This window comes from Larus michahellis, chromosome 9 (assembly GCF_964199755.1).
Source record: "Larus michahellis chromosome 9, bLarMic1.1, whole genome shotgun sequence".
Lineage (NCBI taxonomy): Eukaryota > Metazoa > Chordata > Aves > Charadriiformes > Laridae > Larus > Larus michahellis.
The window spans coordinates 22,648,909-22,668,525 of NC_133904.1; the positions used below are offsets into that span (position 1 = coordinate 22,648,909).

At 47.0% G+C, this 19,617-nt stretch overlaps 1 protein-coding gene across 4 annotated transcripts in view; it reads right to left on the reverse strand.

Annotated features, from left to right (window-relative positions):
* The window catches only part of MYO9A (myosin IXA), a 188,761-nt gene that overhangs the window by 11,911 nt on the left and 157,233 nt on the right, over nt 1-19,617 (reverse strand). Inside the window, exons 20-33 of one of the 4 annotated variants that reach the window (XM_074599683.1) lie at nt 17,774-17,854; nt 16,744-16,854; nt 15,596-15,718; nt 14,644-14,793; nt 14,101-14,411; nt 11,502-13,154; nt 9,868-9,949; nt 9,133-9,345; nt 4,097-4,209; nt 3,519-3,676; nt 2,700-2,923; nt 2,131-2,247; nt 1,252-1,440; nt 218-265 (exon numbers count right to left, since the gene is read on the reverse strand). In XM_074599683.1, coding sequence (XP_074455784.1) covers nt 218-265; nt 1,252-1,440; nt 2,131-2,247; nt 2,700-2,923; nt 3,519-3,676; nt 4,097-4,209; nt 9,133-9,345; nt 9,868-9,949; nt 11,502-13,154; nt 14,101-14,411; nt 14,644-14,793; nt 15,596-15,718; nt 16,744-16,854; nt 17,774-17,854 — 3,573 coding nt within the window. Of the gene's footprint in view, nt 1-217; nt 266-1,251; nt 1,441-2,130; nt 2,248-2,699; nt 2,924-3,518; nt 3,677-4,096; nt 4,210-9,132; nt 9,349-9,867; nt 9,950-11,501; nt 13,155-14,100; nt 14,412-14,643; nt 14,794-15,595; nt 15,719-16,743; nt 16,855-17,773; nt 17,855-19,617 lie in introns of all 4 variants that reach the window. The other 3 variants (XM_074599685.1, XM_074599687.1, XM_074599686.1) reach the window with 3 other exon arrangements.

The window sequence follows — 19,617 nt, forward strand, 5'->3', positions numbered from 1 at the left end:
ACACATTTTCAGAGAACAAGCTGCAGCAATCCTCGATTAAGGAAACCAAATCCACCTCGTGCATCTTTCTAGCACAACCTTTCATGGCTGACGTTCATTACTGTGTGATGTTCAGATCTCAGCATAGGACATGTCATGGGCAGGTCTCTTAATGCTTGTCATTCTGGCCACAAAGATATTAATCTTTTAATGTGCAGGCACAGATTGCTCAACTTACCACATCTGCTTCCTTTTTTCTTCTCTTTTTTCGTTCCGTTTTTGGCACCTGGTATTAGAAAGAGATTTAAGCGTATTTATGGGCAATTTCTCCAGGTAAAGCGTACAGAGGGCTTATATCTGATGTTGCCCACTACTCTCCAGCTCCATCCTCTAATGCACCTGCAGCCCCAGAAGAATCACTGCAGAAAACTCTCCTACAGATCACCCCCTATTCAGAAATCTCCTGGACAACTGTCCCTATGCTCATCTCAGAGTTCAGATTAGCTGCTGCTCTAGCTCCAAGTCCAGCATCAGTGACCTAAAGCTCTCCCATCTCATGCAAGACACTCTAAGAGAATGTGGCACAGCACTGCAGCCAGAGTTGATGCTCAGCCTGCTCTGAAGAAAACCTGCCTGGAGAGGAGCTTGGGGAGGCCTCGGATCAAAAGACCCCAAAGATGGGATATTTATACAACAAACACCATCTCCCAAGCCCAGCCTGAGACCCCATGGTTGTCCTTGCAGATAATATGAAGCAGAAAGCGAGGAGATCATGTTTGTGAAAGGCACACTGCAAGCCCTGACTGCTCTAAAAACTGTGGATTCCAAGGACAGCCACTGTTCATGTCCCCTTCTCCTGCAACCCAACCGATGGTGAAGTACGTGGTCACTTGGGAAGAGGTGAAGAGACTAGGAAACCTTGTGTCTCTTTCACTTTCCCTCAAAGATTGAGCAACCCACCAAAAACAACTAAAAAAGAAGCACCAGAACCTGCCTTTCCAATCATCCACAGATGGTTGCGGCTTTGCTTTGGAGACATCATCTACGTGTTGGTATTTGCCATGGCCCAGCTCAGTCCAGAAGTGAACTGGGATTTGCTGAGCCCAGTGAAACCCAACCAATGAACCGTGCTTTGCATGCTGGCTTATGCTGTCCACCTCAGCTTAAAGCAGAGAAGACGACAATAGAGGTTTCCATGTTTCTACAGAGACCACAACCCCACGGAAAGACAGTTCCCACATCTTCACGGGACTTAAGAAAAGTGCCAACTACCTTCACTGCGGTGTAGTCCAGTGGTTTGTACTCTATCATATATTCATCCAGGAAGACTTTGAAGGTATTGACCCAGACTTTGACTGGAGACTCACTCCAGTCCCTCTGCTCAAGCCTCATGGTCTTCTCCAGAATCTGCTCAAATAAGGCGTAGAGGTCCTTATAGCGGATGCTTTTCCCATCATCCATCTTTTATAGAAACAGAAGCAAAAAGAAAAGCGATTTTTATACATCCCAGACTGCCTATTCTGCTCCAGCCAATTATTTCAGCCTGACTGGCTTCCAACCACTCAGAGAAAGTCCAAGTATGATTAAAAGAAGGAAAAAAGGATCATCTAATAGAAAGTTGTTTTGTGACCTCTGGCAGGGTGGCTTCCATGTGCGCAGAGCAGGAGGACATTAAGTGCCAGCTCAAGTCTTAGAGGGAACTTTTCATACAATCTGGGCAATAAAATAGCTTTTTTTGATCTCTGTGATGATACGTCACAGTGATCTTTGCTCAGATTCAGAAGTAGCAGAAGAGCAGAGCTCCACATTGCTCAGGTGTCTCCACCACTTGCAAATTTAACATGAAGGTTTCCAGGCACTTTGGGTGGCAAATAGGAGTTTATTGACTCAGTATCATCTCCCATTTGACTGGGAGCAAGCTGTAACAAGGAGATCATAAATCTCTGCTCAACGTACATTGAGAACTGGCTAATGAGGAAGAGTTAGTTCGAATTTACAGCTCATGGGACTGAATACAAAGGAAAAACATCCATCCCTTAGGATGAGCAGACCGGGAGTGGAAGGCTCGGCAATGTCTCCACCACCAGGAGGACCCAGAGCATCTCGTTTCTCCTGAAGGTGGAAGTTCTCACCCGTCATCCAGTCACTTACCGCCAACGCCGAGGAGTAAAAGCTGAAGATGTTTTGTCGGAATTCCTTCAGTGCTTTCTTGAACACAACATCTACCAGTGTGTCCTTTTTGCTGTCTTCATTATCCAGTTCATTCATCTGGGAAACCAAAGGGGTTTATGCACCCTTGCCCCTTTTGCTGTGGCATAGCATGTGTAAGATGAAGCAGCACTAACGAGCAGCTGCTCCACCACAGGCAGACGGTATTAATAGAGATTACAAGGTGGTTTCTCCTGCATGCAAACTAGAAACACGAGCATTTGCCCACAGCCTTCAACTCCTGCCCTCCTAGGTCACCCATTTCTGATGCCACCAGGGGCACCTCAAAGCAGTGGAAGCACTGAAGCCGTTGTGCTCGTGCAGAATGACCACATGGTGCACACACAGAGTGCCCATGTTTTCTCCCAAGCCTGCCCTGGTGCATGCTGACCACCCTTTGATTTATTATTAGTATTGCTACTGCTGCCCCCAGAATAATTTTGGCTTTATTGTCTCTGTCTGCTCTTTGAGGTCTCTGATGATTTAGCTGGAGCAGTGAGGACAGGATTTACCTTTTTCAGGAGAAACTCATCCATGCTCTTCAAGTCGCTAGCGCTGGTTATGATCTGCAGCGAGTCGTTCTGCCACTGCACGGGCTCCAGAGCCACATTGCTGATCTTGACGCTGCGCTTGCGTTTCACTTTGGGAGAGGGCTCCTTGTTCTCCTTAAACTCCCGCCGGTAGATACCAGACAGCTCGGGACTCCGTGGAGGGGTCAGGTGGTGAGGACCCAACTCTACAGGTGATAATTAAAAAGGGGGAATGAGACTGAAGAGCAGATGAAAAATAATTCTGCCACTGAACCAGGGAGATGGGCACCAGAATAAACCTGAGGAGGAGAAAAGCACCGTGTGGTACTTGCAGGAAAATTAAACATCATTTCTCCTTTGGTTATTTCCTCCGTCAAGAGGGGAAACATCTGTCCATATCCAGACAGCTGCTGGGAGGATTAGCAATACAGAATTCCTTGAGACCCATTTTGGATCCCGCCGCCTAACCTACTTGCCACTGTTTTGGGTTCACACCGTCCATGAATTCAAGAGACATGAACCAGCATGGACGTTCAATTTGGGCATCTTTCCAACCTGTTTTCCTGCAGCAACCTCAGCTCAACCACACCATCATACACGATACTCCCATTTACAGACACCCTAACCCTACAGATAAGCCAACCATCCTTGGTTGTCTGTCTTTACCCAAGCCCCTTCATATTGGGATACGCTTGGTTGTGGCGTAAAGCCAGATTTACACTGGCTTTTCCCTCTGCCATGAAAGTGAACGCAACTTCTCTGCTCCTTACAACACGGGCACCGTGCCACCCCACCACTTACCTTCACCAAGCTGCAAGCCAGAAATCACCTGCCTGCCGGGGGCTTCTTGTTCCACATACAGCTCTAGCAGCTCGGACTGGGTAGCAAGCTTCTCCCGTGGGGTCTTCTTCTCCCCTTGCTTTCCCTTCCCCCAGAACCTCATCTTGGCTCGCTGAGGCCTGGAAATAAGTCATCAAAAAAGGAACCAGCTTAACTAGGGAAATGTCCTTCTACCCAAAACTATCCCATATCTCCCAGACCTTCATGGTGTTTGAGGAGGAGTTAAATCCACACAACTTCTACCAGAGAAACCAGGCTACATGTCCTCAGGAAAAGCAAGAAGCTCAGGTTTCATGCATGCAATTGGGTGGTTTGGGAGGGGACGCCTGGTCCATGTCATCAAAACTTTATTGTGATAGAAGCAGGATGCCTCTTCTAATTGGGCATGTCCACGGTTACATAGGAAAGGTGGGATGAGTAACTCGTGTGCTGGCTTTGGCTGGTGGAGTTCCAAAGGAGCCAGGGTGGTTCAGTAAGGTGATGGAGAGCAAGAAGGACACCAGAGGGACTCATCTTCCATTTCCCACCACATTGCCTACCTCCCATCTGGAGCCAGGCTCTTCTGCGTAGCCGCCAGCTTCCCGATCTCCCCCTGAGACATGGTTTTGTGCAGTTTTGTTTGGCCTTCCCCAGAGGCGAGTCGCTGCACCGTCTGTAATAATTCCAAGCAAGAAGCATTTAAAAATAAGACAGCTCTTGGGATGCCAGCTGATTATTTTTCTCCCTAGCAAAAATTAGATATTTCCTCTGTTACATCTTTATTTCTATCTGCCTACAGGTGAAAACCTACAGTCCTGTTGAGCCAGCTACAACTAGAAAAATATTTCAACGATTCATAAAAAAGAAAGGGATTTCCCTTGCTCCAACTCTACATCGAGGTCCAACCTTCTTTCTCCTTGAGCAACTAATGATGCAAATTGTTGTGCACCAAGTGATGGGTCCTCATCGCTCAGCCCACACAACTGCTCTACCATCTTGGTCTGGGCAGCCCAGCTCTCCAACCCAGAAGAACCACGTTAGCGACGATAGTTAGCCACAAAGTGATTTGTGGTGTTCCTTGCACCAAAGGAACCTCCAACCACATAGATCTGCTGCAGCAGAGCTTCTTCCTCCAACTCTTGTTGAGGACTTTACAGAGAAGAAGACAAAAGTCTTTGTGCCAAGGACACGTCAAAATGAAACCTTTAGAAATAAGAGATTTTGCAGCTTTAATACAGAGAATCTCTGCTTTCACCACCATTTAAAATGCCCTGGGATCATTTTTAAGGATGAAATTAATTTGCAATAATTCAACCTAACGGGTTTCCATGAAATAGCTCAGAAATTGCCTTGTCGTATTTTTAAAAAATAGCAATTTTTATTCTTTTTTTCCAATTGCAGCTGTGATTTCAGAGTCTGACTCCTGGAGGAGACACTTTCGGCATGAGGAAAGCAGGGAATGGGGTTGTATCTGAGCTTTCGGAAGGTGATGGTCAAATATCTCCTGTAGTTTTCCCATCACGTAAATGTCTCAACTGAACGCACTGTGTTCTTAAGCATTTCCTTTTCTTGTATTAGGTATATTCCAAATAAAATTATATAAAATACGGGCTGCAGGGGAGCCACATTTACCATATTTACTCTCTTTGAATGTCTTATTTTTCACCCCTGAACTAACCTCTCTACCAGCCAGGAGATGGCAGCACATAAGGCAAAACTGCCACTGGGAAAGTAAAAAACTGCCTAAACCATCCAATGGTTTCCGGTTCCTGTTGCTCTTGCAGTTAGGTGATGATCACACACAAATTGCGGATGGATACTGGGGGAAAAAAACCACCTTCAAAACCCATAAAAGTGATTTCCATCCAGCCCAAACTTACTACTTGCTTTTAAAAATGACTCATAAAAATACTTGCCCAAATTATATAGTTTTGTTCTTGAGTAATTCCAACCTTTTAATCACTTTCAATGCTTTCATTTAAAAAAAAAAAAATGTATTTCGTGGGGGCATTTACTCCCTTTTTTCTATTTCAAAGCCATTTCAAGCACATTGGTAAGTGCTGGCGGTGGCAGGCAGGCTGAAGGGATCCTGGAGCAATGCAGAGCTTGCTCTGTAGGACACCACGTACACTTTCTTTTTAAAACATATACCATATCTACTGCACGAGCAGATCTAGCGTACAGCTTTTGGAGTGGAGCAAAGCAAGTGAAACCCCTAGCTCACGCAGAAGACTGAGTCAAAAACTTCTGAAATGCACTTTTTAGACAAAACTGCAAGAAGGATTTTCTACCATTACTACCACCACCGCGCTCTGCTCTGCCCCAATTCTTGACCTACTGTCATTCAGCGTTTCCTCTGCTATTACAGCAACCTCTCCAGGTTTTGAACGTAAGGATTAAAAGGCATTTTTAGAGTGAGATCCTTCCATTTGAGGTACTCTTCTAAGAAGCTATGATGGAGAAGGTCCTTGGCTGGATGGAAAACCTTCTCACATGCCAAGACAAGCCTCTGCGCCAGGTAATCCCCGGCCAGGGAACACCACAAATCATCACATGCAGGCAAGTGGCAATAGCCAGGGGGTCTGGAATTGTCCCTTGGCTGAAGAGGGGATCAAATATTTTTCCTCTGAAAGAACAACTTGTATTTCACCTGCCTGCGCTAGCAAGAGGTAACCGTGGCCAAGCGAGACGATTTGTCCCGGCAGGCAGCAGAGTTACGTGCTGCATTGAAGGGTTTCCTAAAGCGCAGTGCTCCCTCTGAATGACTTAGGACAGGAGATCTTTCATTGCTGGCTCTTCAGGCATGCTTGGGATCATCTGGTGACAGATACTTGGACTGATGTTTGTCAATTCATGGCTTTACTATGCAGGCCAGAGAAAAATGACTGCTTCGCCTTCCAGGTCCCTCTCTCTAAGAGCCTCTGCCAAAGGAGAATGTATTCAGAAGGTATATCTGGTGTGGTTTCTCTAACCAAGGCTTTCTATTTGTCTGCTGCAGGAAAGTTCTCCAGGCTTAGGTGCAAGGGAGAAGTGGTTTTCAGATACCTTGACCACAGCCAGGAACTATTTCTCCCACTTGCCTCCCCACAAGGCAGGTTAAATCTCGGCTATTCAATAGCCAAAAAACTCGAGCAACCTTTGAAGGCTGGTCTATGTCAGGAAGCCCTTTAGCCTTAAAAGCACTTTGGAGTAACCTGTACTTTCAGCAGCCACCTTATGTACTGGTGCACTTGGGGTTCATCTCTGGCCGAAGATGCTCTTGGTCTTTGCTGCTCTGGGATACCCCAGACTCAGGCTGGGAGCATCGGTTTCTGGTGGGCCTCTACTTACCAGCTGGTGAGACACAATCATTGACTTGAGGGTCAAGAAACCAATGGGCAAAACAGGCAGTGCAGCTGGTGAGCCATCACATGCTCAACTTCACAAGGTCGCTCGTGATCTCTCTTTTTTCTATCCAGCAGCCCTCAGCCACTGAGCAGCCCATTAAAAGAGGCTTTTTTTGGCAAGTCGTAGCTGGGGGCAGGAGCTGTATGAATAAGCTATTCACTGGCACCGAAACCAGCCCACGCATGGCGGCTGCCTGACTCGTCTTCATGCGAACATCACAAGACACAACAAATGTGTCTATGTAGATATTGACCTACTTGAGTTTGTACCCAAACCAACATGCACCACTATTGCTCTATCATAGACTGCTCCATCATCTGCAACATGCAATCGGGCTCTGCTAATAAATACGAATAAGCAGTCCCTAAATTTTGCTATTTGTGGCGATCCTGACCCACAAAAGCCACAAGCCAAAGGGCTGGCCCCAAACCTGCAATAGAGAACACAGATGGAAACACCGCTCATGTTGTTGGGACATACAGACGTAGGGTATTGCTGAGCACACAACTTCACGGGCAGCGTTTGCTAGAAAGCAGAACTCAACCACACAAAGAGTGAAAGTGCTGAGCACCAGTTAGAGCTAGTGATGGAGAGCAGAGGAGAAGAGGGATACAGGAGAGACGAGACACAGTTGGCACCTACTACTACTCACATGCGGTGAGAGCTGTTAAACCAGGTGAGCAGAGTCCCAGGGAGCATTTCTAAAGAGTGGGATGAGCCAAGTCCCTTCCCAAGGATGGAGATTGCCAAGCGCCTTTCACATCCCAGTGGGACAGATTTCTACGTCTAAAAAAACCCTAACGCTTTGTAAGAGGGTGGCCTCCAGGAACACAGCACGGCACTCCGGGTACGGCCCAGCCCCTTGCCCGGGGCTTTTGTCAGGCTATGTAAAATATGACAGAAAATTCTCCCTTTCCTGATCTACACGCAGGGGGATGCGCTAAGACGCAGTCAAGTGAGCTAAGTTCAGAGAGTTGCATCTTTCAATCAGGTTTTGAGTATTCCTGGCGCAAAACCCCTGGAAATTTATCAAAAGCAACCTTAAAAATTCAGGGAGTTAGTAAATCTCTGCCCCTTCCCGTGAGGAAATTATCCTGGGAAAAATTTATCCTTTATAATAAAAGCTGCTAACAGAAAAGTCCAAAAAATCCTCCTCAGCCATCTGACTTCCCTGGAAAAGCTGATTTTAGGATCGCATGAGAGGTTTGCCGGACCCACGGCAACGCTGTAGCACAAAACAAATTGCTGACTTCAGTTTTCATGCTTTTGTTCGGTTTTATACTCAGCTCCACATCCTCTGCTGGAGCAGAGGAGCCAGGCAGCTCTACGCCGTGCTCCACCCGAGCTCTCACGGCAGGAGACGATTCCGGGTGTTTATCCACACTTCTACGGGAACATCCCCACCATGTCAGGAAAAAACCATGAGTGGGTTGGAAGCCGTTGGCCTCTTCCACTCCTGAAACCTCTGGGTTTGTGATTTTCCGAAAGCAGCTTATCCAGGCGGGAGATTAAGCCTGAGATACAAATGCTCGGCAGCACAGGCTCATGCAGCACGGTGCTGCAGCCTGTGGACATCAGTCACTCTGCTTGAAAAAGCCACTAAAGACAGTGTTTCTTCTTTTAAAAAAAAATACTATTTCACTCTCGCTATATTTTTATTGCCCAATTTACATGTTTTTGCTTTCTCTAAGACACTGTCTGCCAGCATTGCTCCGATAATTGAGGACTGAATAATCATCAGTACTGGGGCTAAGGATACAAAATCAAAAGTAATAAGAGGTGCAAGAGTTATATCGTTTTCTTTGTTGTCTGTTGCTTTTCGGACAATATTTGCTTTGATCTTTTCTATGGATGTGTGTAGATCATTTTTAGAGCAAAAGGATCCCAGAGGGACTTTGCTATTGAGGTTATAAACCAAACAAAAATATAGGTAGCTGTGCACCACAAGTTGCAATGCTGCAGGAAACTATGGAGACCGTAGCCGGTATCAAATCAAGCCAGGAAACACCCCATGGCTGAGAAATACAAGTGATTTCCCCTTTTCGCATCCGTTTCTGCTGTGTTCGCTGAGTTTACCCATCTCCAGCATCCTTGGAAGTGGGAGAAGAAGCGGTGGAGGGATCAGTGCAGCTAAGGTTAGCAAAGAAAGGCTCCCGCCGCTCCGCTCGCTCCCTCCTTTCATTTCCCCCACCACCTTGTCAAAAATTACCATTTCGGAGTCACTGTAACAGGCCTGCCCCAGCCGGGCCACAGGCACCGCCTCGGGGTGAGGAGGTTGGTCAGAGGAGAGAAGGAACTCAAAATTGCCATCGTAATCATCTTCCTCCGTATCCCCCTCCCCATCAGCAAAAGTACCTCTAGTCAAGAAATCGGAGCGCGTCCGCGCCATGCGGGCTTTCTTTTTATGGGTCGGTCTGGGAACCTGCTTGACCAAATGATAAAACAAAACAAAACAAAAAGGGTTTTTAAAATAAAAAGGAGATTCTACTGATGTTTGGCATCATAGCGTAGCTCAAGTACAGGCTTAAGACATCTCTGAGTGACACTGCACCCCAGGGAGGGGACATGATATTATATCTAGTGCAAAAAAAACAGGACCAGAAGAAAGAAAAACCAAGACAGCATGATGAAAACGGACAATGATGGAAGTTACTCAAACGTATGTTAAACCAAACCAAGACAAGACTGTGTTGGACAGTGTTTGCCATCGGGACTGTGAGTTCTTTTTTATCCAGAGTTGCTACAAATTAATGTTATGGGGGGTTTATATTTTTAAAGAGAAGATGTGAAGGTTGCCATACTGTGACATCCCCCTTCCCTATGTCTAGCAGCCCTTGTGCTTTAGAGTTCACTTCTTTGAAGGTTTTGAGGGCAAACTGGCAGAATAAGGGTTTTATTTCACCCCTGTTCAATAAAAAGAGAAAATAAGCAAGCCACAACTTACCTCTCCTCTGCCAGACCCTGGCATCTTAAATGGCTTCCTAGCTTGTTCGCCCTTGGAAAGGCATTGATGATTTGCTTCTCTGCTGAAACACAAGAGAACAGAGATGTTTCATCTTCTCCTAAAAGCCTTCCCACCACACCAGCCCAGCTCGTGGGAGCACACAACTACCCAAGCAATCAAGACCAAATTGCAAGTTTGAGGTCCTGGGCCTTTGGAATTCTTCAGGATTTGAGTTAATACCAAAGGACAAGAAGCGAGGGAGTTCTGCCTGCCAACTCTACCCATCACGGTGGTTACGGATGGTACCTTTTCACTTCAGGATTCCCACATGTGATTGTACTGTTGCAGAATAAAAAGTAAAACACAGGGATTTTTAATATCTTTTTTTTCCTGGTGCTGGTTCTGGGCAAGAACCAGGAAAAGAAATGGAAAGAAATTTTTTCTGGGAGGAAGACTACTCTCAAATACCCACTTCGAACCCAATTCTCCAGGGCCTCCTGCAGATTTTCATATGAACTGGTTCGGAAGGAGAGCATCCTCACTTTGCATCTAACTTAGCATTAAGAAATACGCACATGTAAAGTTGCTTTTTGCTCAGCTCACTCTTTCTACCATCACTTCCGAATAAAACCCTCCCCATGCCCATGTATGGAGGATGCTGCTGCCTCTACTGGGGGGGCCAAGGGCTATTTTTTTTATTGACTGGTCCTTTTCCCCATCATGTGTTTCTGGACTTAAAGAACCTGCACAAATTAAATGGGAATCTCCTCCCGTTGCAACGGCACATAAACCACAAGACCACTACACTTGGAGGTACCTGGGCTACAACAGCAAACATTCACTGGTACCTTTTGCTTTGGAAAGGGCGCAGCAGGATTTGGGCAGGTTTATGTCCTTTTTGAGCTAAATGGCCCAAAGCTCTCCAAAATTAGGCAAGGCAACGTGACAAAGTGGGAGAAAATGTTGTCCCAAGATCTTGCTGCAGTCTCCAGACCCTGTGCTGGAGCAGCCCATCATTTAAGCTTCCACTTCAGGACATTTAAGCTCCCTTCAGCTGAAGGACTACGCTAATCAGTGTAATTCTACAAGTACATGTGTAGTACATATACACGTGTAATTATACATGTAAGCAATACACTGTCAAAAGCAGCTTCATACCCCAAACTCCCTCCAGACAGTTGCTGTTTTATAACCTGCAATGGTAAGATCGCCTGAATGGCTTTGCTGGCTGTGTTAATTCTACAGTAAGTAAGAAAAATCCTGACATTTTCTGCCTTATCTACTCCAATCCCCCCCAAAATCCTATGCATTTTTACTTTGTCTTTTACCTTGAGAAATAAAACCCCTATCCCTGTTCAGCCAGGGTAAATGAAAACAGTGTCAACTCTCTTCTAACAGCCACGATTATCTCCCCTGGCTTACATAATGCCCATCACATAAGAGACCGAGTAATCATATTTCCAGCTCTTTTTCCTTTTCCACTGATCTCTGCCCACTCATTCCTCAAGAAACCTGTTTTCATTTTGCTAGGTGTTCTGTACAGTTTCCAGCAACAATGTTCTGACCATTTGTATAAAATGGTCTCTAGCAAAACGGAGAAAGCTACGGAGAAAGCACACCGTCTTTTTACTCACTGGAGGCCAAAGGGATTGTCTTTTGGTGTGAAGAACATAGTGCTCGCCCTCGTCTCCTCGGTAGCCTGATTGGGCATTCGGGGTTGCCGGAGGCGTTCCGTCCTTGAGAAGTGGCTACCTGGCAGGTCCCTGGGGTCCAGAGCTGGTCTGGAATGGCAGCGGGGTTCCAGTGCCAATCCCGATTGACCTTCTCTTCGCTCCATGAACATGCTGACAGGTCTGTCTTTGGAGGTACTGTGGGCTGGAGAGCTCCCCCTGGTCCCAACAGTGAGACCTTTAATGTCCACCGACGAGGTTGGAGTCACACCCGTGGTGGGGCCATGCTCCCCTCTGCTCTGGGGGGACAGGATGAGGACCGACTGAGGCCGGCCGTCTGGTTTTTTGGTTGGTTTGAGGGAGGAGTCCTTCATTCTGCTGTGCTCAGCCCTCTGCAAAGCCTCCATTCTCCCTTGCTGCTCAAAGGCTTTGCGTTGTCTCTCCAGAATTTCCTTCTGCTGACGGATCTGCTCCATCATCTCCCTTTCATTTTGCAGCTGAAGCTGCTTTTGCCGTTCCTCCTTCTCCACGTTGAGCTTTTCCAATCTCTGGATGACAGAGTCTGGAGAATGAGCCTGTGTCGCAGTCGCTGTCCCACGTTCCTCCCTCTTGGTAGAGGACTTCTCCTCTGCCTCCCCTCCCAAGGCTCTGCCCTGGTTTGTCTCAGAGTCCTTCTTGACCTCAGAGAACGTAACTGTCCTCTCCTCTCTTTCCACTGCTTTGTTCCTCAGGTTATTCTCCATCAGCTTCACTTTCACATTGTCTTGTGGTGGAACGTAGAAAGTAGGTAGGTTGCTGGAAAGGAAAGTTTCTCTTGGATGCGCCTTGTATATAACATTCTGGGGGTCACGGACCACATGCTCCTTCATGGTGAGGTTATCAGGTAACTCCAAGTCGGAGGGCATCCTTCTGCAGCTGGGTAAATTGCTGTTCACATCTGCCGCACAGAAAGACTTCTCCTGCAGATGAGTCTGGGGACTACTAGGCAAAGAGTCAGTGGAAAACGTCTGCGCATCTTGCTCGTCTAAAACTAAGGAAACAAATTTATTACTTGGAGTATCTTCACAGCTTAACATCTCAAAGCTCCCTTGAGAGCTTTCACTCTCGGGGGTTCCCTGAGGGGAATGAAGTGCTTCGGATACAACCTCGGTAGACCACCGCCGCTCTTCTGAAGGTGACAGCCCACCGGTGGACCGGACCTTGAGCAGCTCCAAGCTAAATTTTGCCTGTTCCAGCTCACGCATCCTCCGGCTTTCTCTTTTTGCACGAACCACTTTTTTCTGGTTGAGATCCTCCAGCGACTTGGGTCTCTCTCTCACAACGACCTCCTCTTCAGTGTCCATCCCACTCTGGCTACTGGCTCTCTCGTGTCTTTTGTACAATGGATTTGCAGAAGTATCCAGTGGGTCGATGTGATTCACCCGATTGTTCTCCATCAGCAATTTACGTTCCTCTATAGCTCTCACACGCTCTTCAAACGAGCCATCCTCCCACTTAGATGGGTCAGAGCCCTTAATTTCCAAAGCATCATCTGCCTCCAGTCCATCCTCTTCTCTAACTGACAGGCCATTCTCCAGCTGCATCACTTTTAATCGCTGCTCTTTCAAAGCTCTAAACCTGCAAGAAAGCAGAAAAACAGCATATTTCACCCCCGTGCCCACTCATGTCCCTTCAAGGCCCTGCACTGGTGGCATCTCATCACCACCATCATCATCACCTCACCACCGTCAGCATCTCAACCCTCCTTGCACATCTGATGCAAGACAATGTGAGTGCACGTTCAGTTTTCAACCTTCTCCTCTTATGCCATCTCTGCTACTCAAGGACTGCCCCAACGCACCTGAAAGCTCCCCTCGCGCTGACAGCAGCAACTCCAGCCTCCATCCCTGGTCTAGCTCATTTGTAAACCGACGGAGCCAGAAGATCTTAACCCATGGCACCCTCTCGGCTTCTCCATCTTCACCATCCTGCCTGGGCTGCCTCTGGTACAGCTAGCAGGGACTTGTGCCCTGCGCCAAGAGCTCTTTGCAGCTCCCAACCCTCCACCCTACGTCAAGGTGCTCCACACCTTGCAGGCAGCACCTCCGGAGAAAGAACCAAGATCTGCCCCGCGGCCAGCAAGCCAAGGCATGGCTGGAAGCCCTCTCCCCTTCACAGCGGCTGGCTCCAGTATCTCCTGTCCCTGCGAGACAGCACAGCAACTAGAACGGCGAGGCAATCTGAGTTAAAAATAGGCTACTTAAACTGGTGCTGCTGCCAAGGGGGAAAAAAAACCTCGCGAGTATTTATGGCCTCGGCTTTCCACTGCCTACGTGCTCCAACCTGAAATAGGCCCTGCTTATTCTAGGAGTAGGATGTGCAGCTAAATAAACTCCTTTGTTAGAAAGCATGGACAAATGAAGGACCAGGGCAGGTTGGGGCAGGGTCAGGGATCCCACGAAGGGACACTCTGTAAAAGTCACCACAGTCTAAGCAGTGCCTGAATTCACATCATCCGCCTCCCTTCCCAGTCAGCATCATCAGAAAAAATGTTTTCTTTTTTAACCAAGGCCGATGGCGTTACCTTTGTCGGGCTAAATATCCTCTGCAAGCTGCTTGCAAGCAGATGACTTTGCTCCTGCTGGCTGTGTACAACTGCTTCGCACGGTGTCCTCGCCAGGCTGCCTGGATGCTGGTGGCTGCGTCGTGCCGCCGTTTGGCGTACTCCCGCCAGCAGCTCTGGATGAGATGGGCTGCGAACTGCATCTGCAGGAACCTCCGCCTCTCCACAAAGCCACGCCAGTGGGTCTGGAGAACGACGGCGGCTTTGCCAAGGACGAGAGGGTCCAGGGATGGTTCGCCTTGCTTTCGGCTCTGGTAACTACGCCAAAATCTCTGCAAACACAGCAGGCAGTTCCTTGTAATGGGTGTTGCATGAAGATGGGAGAGCATCTACCTTCATGGAACCCCTCCAGCTCTGTCTCCCCCATTCCCAACTTATTATGGCACTAGGAGTCAAATTTTGATTGTAAGCGCCTTCCTTGGAGACGACCTGATTTTACCCATCAGCGGTATCTGTAGGACTTGAGGATTGTAATTTGCAACGAAATCAGGCACCATCACCTACCTGTATGATCACTGCCGCTTGCCTTAAGCTGAGGAACTGCCTCCTGCAGAGCATGCTGCGGAACCAGCGCTGCAGCAGCATGATGCGGCGCAGCACCTCCTGATGGAGCAGGTCCTGCAGAAGCTGCCGCTCCCGCTCCTTCACGAAAACCTGGCCAAAAAAACCCAAAAAACCCACTAGCATGGAAAGCTCCCACCATCACAAGACAAATCATAGAATCATAGAATGATTTGGGTCAGAAGGGACCTTAAAGATCATCCAGTTCCAACCCCCTGCCCTGGGCAGGGACACCTCCCACCAGACCAGGTTGCTCCAAGCCCCGCCCAACCTGCCCTTGAACACCTCCAGGGATGGGGCAGCCACAGCTTCTCTGGGCAACCTGGGCCAGGGGCTCACCACCCTCACAGCAAAGAATTTCTTCCTAATATCTAATCTAAGTCTTCCTTCTTTCAGTTTAAAACCGTTACCCCTTGTCCTACAGCTCCACTCCCTGATCAAGAGTCCCTCTCCAGCATTCCTGTAGGCCCCCCCTTTAATGCTACTGGTTTCCACGTCCTGGGTGCCCAGAAGAAAGTTCAGCTGCTGATTTCAGTTAAGCCACCTCTAACAGGTTTCTGCAGTTTCATCTCCAGCCTGCGACTGTCCAAGCTCCGAATTACAAGCTCTGCTTTCCCTTCGGGGAAGGCAAAATGGTCAAGCCATGTCTACACACAGACACAGTTTTTTGAAGGCTGCCTGGGCCACGGTTTAACACAAAGCCACAATATTTCTTGCTATTTTGCATTAACATTATTCAAAGCTTTGTTTAAACCATTGGCTTCTAGCAAACAGAAGAAAAATAGCTTCATTAATTAAAAGCATATATAAAGATGTTAATTTATCATTACAGAAATGCAGGCAAATGTTGTATCTCTATCTTAAACATAAGTCTGAGCTGAGGACAAACATTTACCATTGTTCTTCCAACTTGGTAATTGTCTGGATCGAGTTTTATTTTCCGGAAGAAATCATGGATATTGTGCTTAGACGGGCTGATTCCTTGTGGCAGAAGGACATGGAAATGGTTGACAAAATCCTGAGGAAAAAAAAACCCAACAAGATTTGATTAGATGGGTCCTGCTGTGTTCCTTTCTTCCATAAATAACGGATTTGCTCCACAGGCCACATGAAACAGGATCTATCGAGCGAGCAGAAGGAGAGATAGCATTTTACAGACTGGGGAACGCCAAGTTTCCTCCACCACTTGTGGTTTGACGGGAAAGACATCAAAGCAGGGACTCAGCAACGTTCAAACATCTTTCAGCGTGGGAGGAGAGGTTCTGCAGAACCCACGGGGTCATCTCGAGCAAAAAATGCTCCAAATCCTCAGCACGGGCCGCTACAGAAGGGGGTTACCAGCATCTGCAACACATCTCTGAGATGTTCCATCGGTTACTGCTGTGAGGACTCAAAGAGCGGAGAAGGTGCGAGGGGAGAGATCCTCCCAAGTGTGGTTGGGATCCACGCTCAAGACAAAAAAAGCACTGAGCAGTTTTCCTTTTCTAAACAGCTGCCGCGCAGGACACGACATCTGGCCCAAGGCAGCTGCCAGCAGGAAACAAATCAGCACCAGCAAAGCATGAAAGGACTGACATGTGTGCAAAACCTGGCAAAAACACAGAAAAGAAGAAAACAGGAAAAGCTGGATAACTCCAGAACGGTTTAGAGGATGCCAATCACCCTCCCGATGGGATATAGCCAGCACCACTGGGACGGGGCGAATGCCATTCCCAGGTGATTTCAAAACACGGAAGAGTGCATGCAAATTGGATACCTCTTTTTGAAAGAAGGAAGTTCATATTACAAAAAAATGCTGCTTTTGTTCAAAACCCATGATGTTATCTGCAGAGGGGTCGTAGCCTTCACCTAGGTCTAGACCAGCTTGCCAGAAACCAGCAGCGCAGCAGGGGACCGCTCCATGCCAGACGTCAGCCCATTACACCCACTGCCTTGCACGAGCTATAAATTCATTACTTTGTTAAAACAAACGAGCTAGCAACGTTCAGGCAACTAGGATAACGACGCTAAAGGTGGCAGAAGACTGAAAACATTTTCCCCAACCTGGAAGGAGTATTTGCAGCTGTATCCTGACTGGCGAATGCGAACGGTCTCCAGCATCCCCGTGTACCGCAGCTGCCTGAGCACCAGGCTGTCGTTGAAGCGCAGGGGCAGCTGGAAGAGGAAAAACAGGGCAATGATAAGCGAGTATTTCCTTTAACTGAAGCTTTTAAGCGCACGGATGGGTAAACGGATTCAGCAGATGTAGCACATCTGCATGACATGCACGTTGGCCACGATGCGATGGGAGGGAGGGAACGCGGGTCCCCAGGAACCAAGCTAATCCCACCAGGGTTGAATCCTGTTTGCTTCCAAGCAGCCATCAGATGGAGACTTTCAAATAGCTAGATATATAAAGATATAAAGATGGTTTTTTTGGTGCCCCTGAACTGAGTAAGACCCCCAGGGGCACAGCTAATGGGGGAGACTGTGAGCAACTACATAATCTCCTAGGCATAAAGCTTCGTCTTTAAATGTCTGGGTAAAACTCCAAAGGATTAATCCACAAGCGAGCATCGCTGCTGCAACCTTCATTTTAAACTGAGGGTCCTCAGCCCATGAGACACATCAGTCCTTAAAGCCAAATTCCAAAAATATGATGCGTTACTGGGTCAGTTTGAATAACATGGCTTATTCTAAAAGTATCCGCTTTCACCTATGAAAACTTTATTTTAAAGAAGCTTCAGGGCTCAGTAACAGCACAAGCGAATTCACGGCTCTGTAAATCTCTATTATGGGTGGCAGGAGCTTCAGAGGACTCAAATTCATTTATTAAAACCAATATATTTCTCATATAAATTAAAACCATATATTTTTCATATACGAGTTTCTACGATTACAAGAAGAGCCAGTGCAGTTTACCAAGAGCAACACCCCCAAGTGATACCATCCACGCTTCCCATTGCTCACGTACAAATATCTTCTAGATCCAACTTGATTTGGGCGTTTCTTTTCTTTTTAACCCTCTATAAAAATTTCGAAAACATTTCCAAGATGCTTTCTAGCAGCGCCGCTTTCACAGGATGGGATTTACCTTTTCAGCATTGGATCGAATGCACTTGACAAAATAAGGTTCTGCTTGGCCAAGGGTCTCCATCAGCTTGTTGAGCGATGCCTGCAAGAGAGAAGACATCTTCGGTTGGGAAATGGAGAAGAAACCACGACGAATAATGAAAATCCAAGCATTTAAATCAGAAAACAAAAAAAAAATTGGAATAAATGATAAGCAAACCAGGCAAACGGGAACTTGTTCCCCAAAATGAGTGTTTTGGACCAAGAACTGGACTGGTTTTGTCTTTGCACCCAACAAATTCGCTAGAGATAAATACAATGCTGGGTTGTATTTTGAGATCCCCGGTTTGACCTTTTCACATCTGGAGCCCAAAGTCACACCTTGCTCCACACCAACAAGCCTTTTCTAGACGTGAGCGGGAGCTCCAAGAGAAGTATTTACATCTTCCACCAAAATATCAATGATGTTTTTTAAATACAAATACCATTTTCCTTCATCAAAAGTGACTCCGCACAGCATTTATTCCTGATTCTTAATTGTCAAAAATTCATTACTGGCCTAAAAATGAATTTTCTTAATGAGGGCTTTGCAAAGGGAAGACCTGGAATTTGCGGTGATTTTTGACGCCTGTGAACCCTAAACACTTCATGGTTTGTTTCATGCTATGAATATGGAATGGCCAGGAGAATGCTGGCATATTCCTGGCCATATCCGTCTGCTGAAATGCACAGTTGCGATCACTGAGAATCGAGGGTTTTCCAGGTTCCCATTCTGTATTTCCCCTTATTTCTGCATCATTATTAAAAGTCTGGCCCATAAAAATGAATTTATACTGGCATCATCGTTACGCCCAACTGCTTCAGCAGGACGTCACGCCGAGTTATTCCTCCACCTCACAAATCTTTGACTCTTTAGCGATGAAGCACAAGCTCTTTGAATAAAACCATACTGAAAATGCGAGCAAGCTGAGTCAGGCTGGAGCTGGCCAGGCTCCTCGACTGCATTTTTATTGCTGTTCCCTATAAATAATTTGAATATCTCTAATTGCCAAGCACCTTAGTGACATGGTATTAGTAACGTGCACCAGAGTTCATTACTCTTGAATTTTACAGCGCTTCAAACTCTGTTGTGTAAAAGATATTCTGTTGCATATTTAGTATAGACAAAGTTATAAATTTTTGAATATATGTGTTAATAAAACAGTGTGATACTAAAAAGAAGCATTTTGCCTAATGATCTGCTTCCAGGAAGCCTTTTCTTCTCCTTCTGATCATTTTAAAGACATCTTTATAGGAAGCCTTTCATGTTTAGAAAAATGTATCTGCATCCAGGATCTGGGGAAGAGCGAGGGATGGATCCCACGCACGTGTGACGCAGCTGCGTTACACGTATATTAACTGCATGCAAATGTCCCCGTTGTTCCCACCCCGGGGAGCAGCGGGAACGCCATGACGCAGCAGATCTCTGCTGGCATGCTCCTGGTTTTCTTAAAAGTAGGCTGAAGTCACTCTTTTTTAAAAAAAAAAAAGAAAGAAAAAAAAAAAGTCTATTAGGAGATATGGATCAGCAAGGATGCTGCAGCATCCCACCGTGCCCCTCATCGGGCTGGTGGGAGGGAAGGGAGACACATGGGATGCAGCCCCCTTCCCAAAAAGCCCTGCTGAAATCACAGCAAGCAAAGCACTCCCGGCACTGGGAATTGTGGAAATTGGGTGGTACAGCGACTGCCAGCCCCATAGGAGAGGGTATTTCCATTCCATCAGCAGCCAGCCGTATCCCGCGCGTGGCAGATGGTGCAGGCACTCTCTGCCATCTGGCGCAAGCTCTGGCCATCGGGAATCCGTAAAGGACAGGCGAGGTCCCCG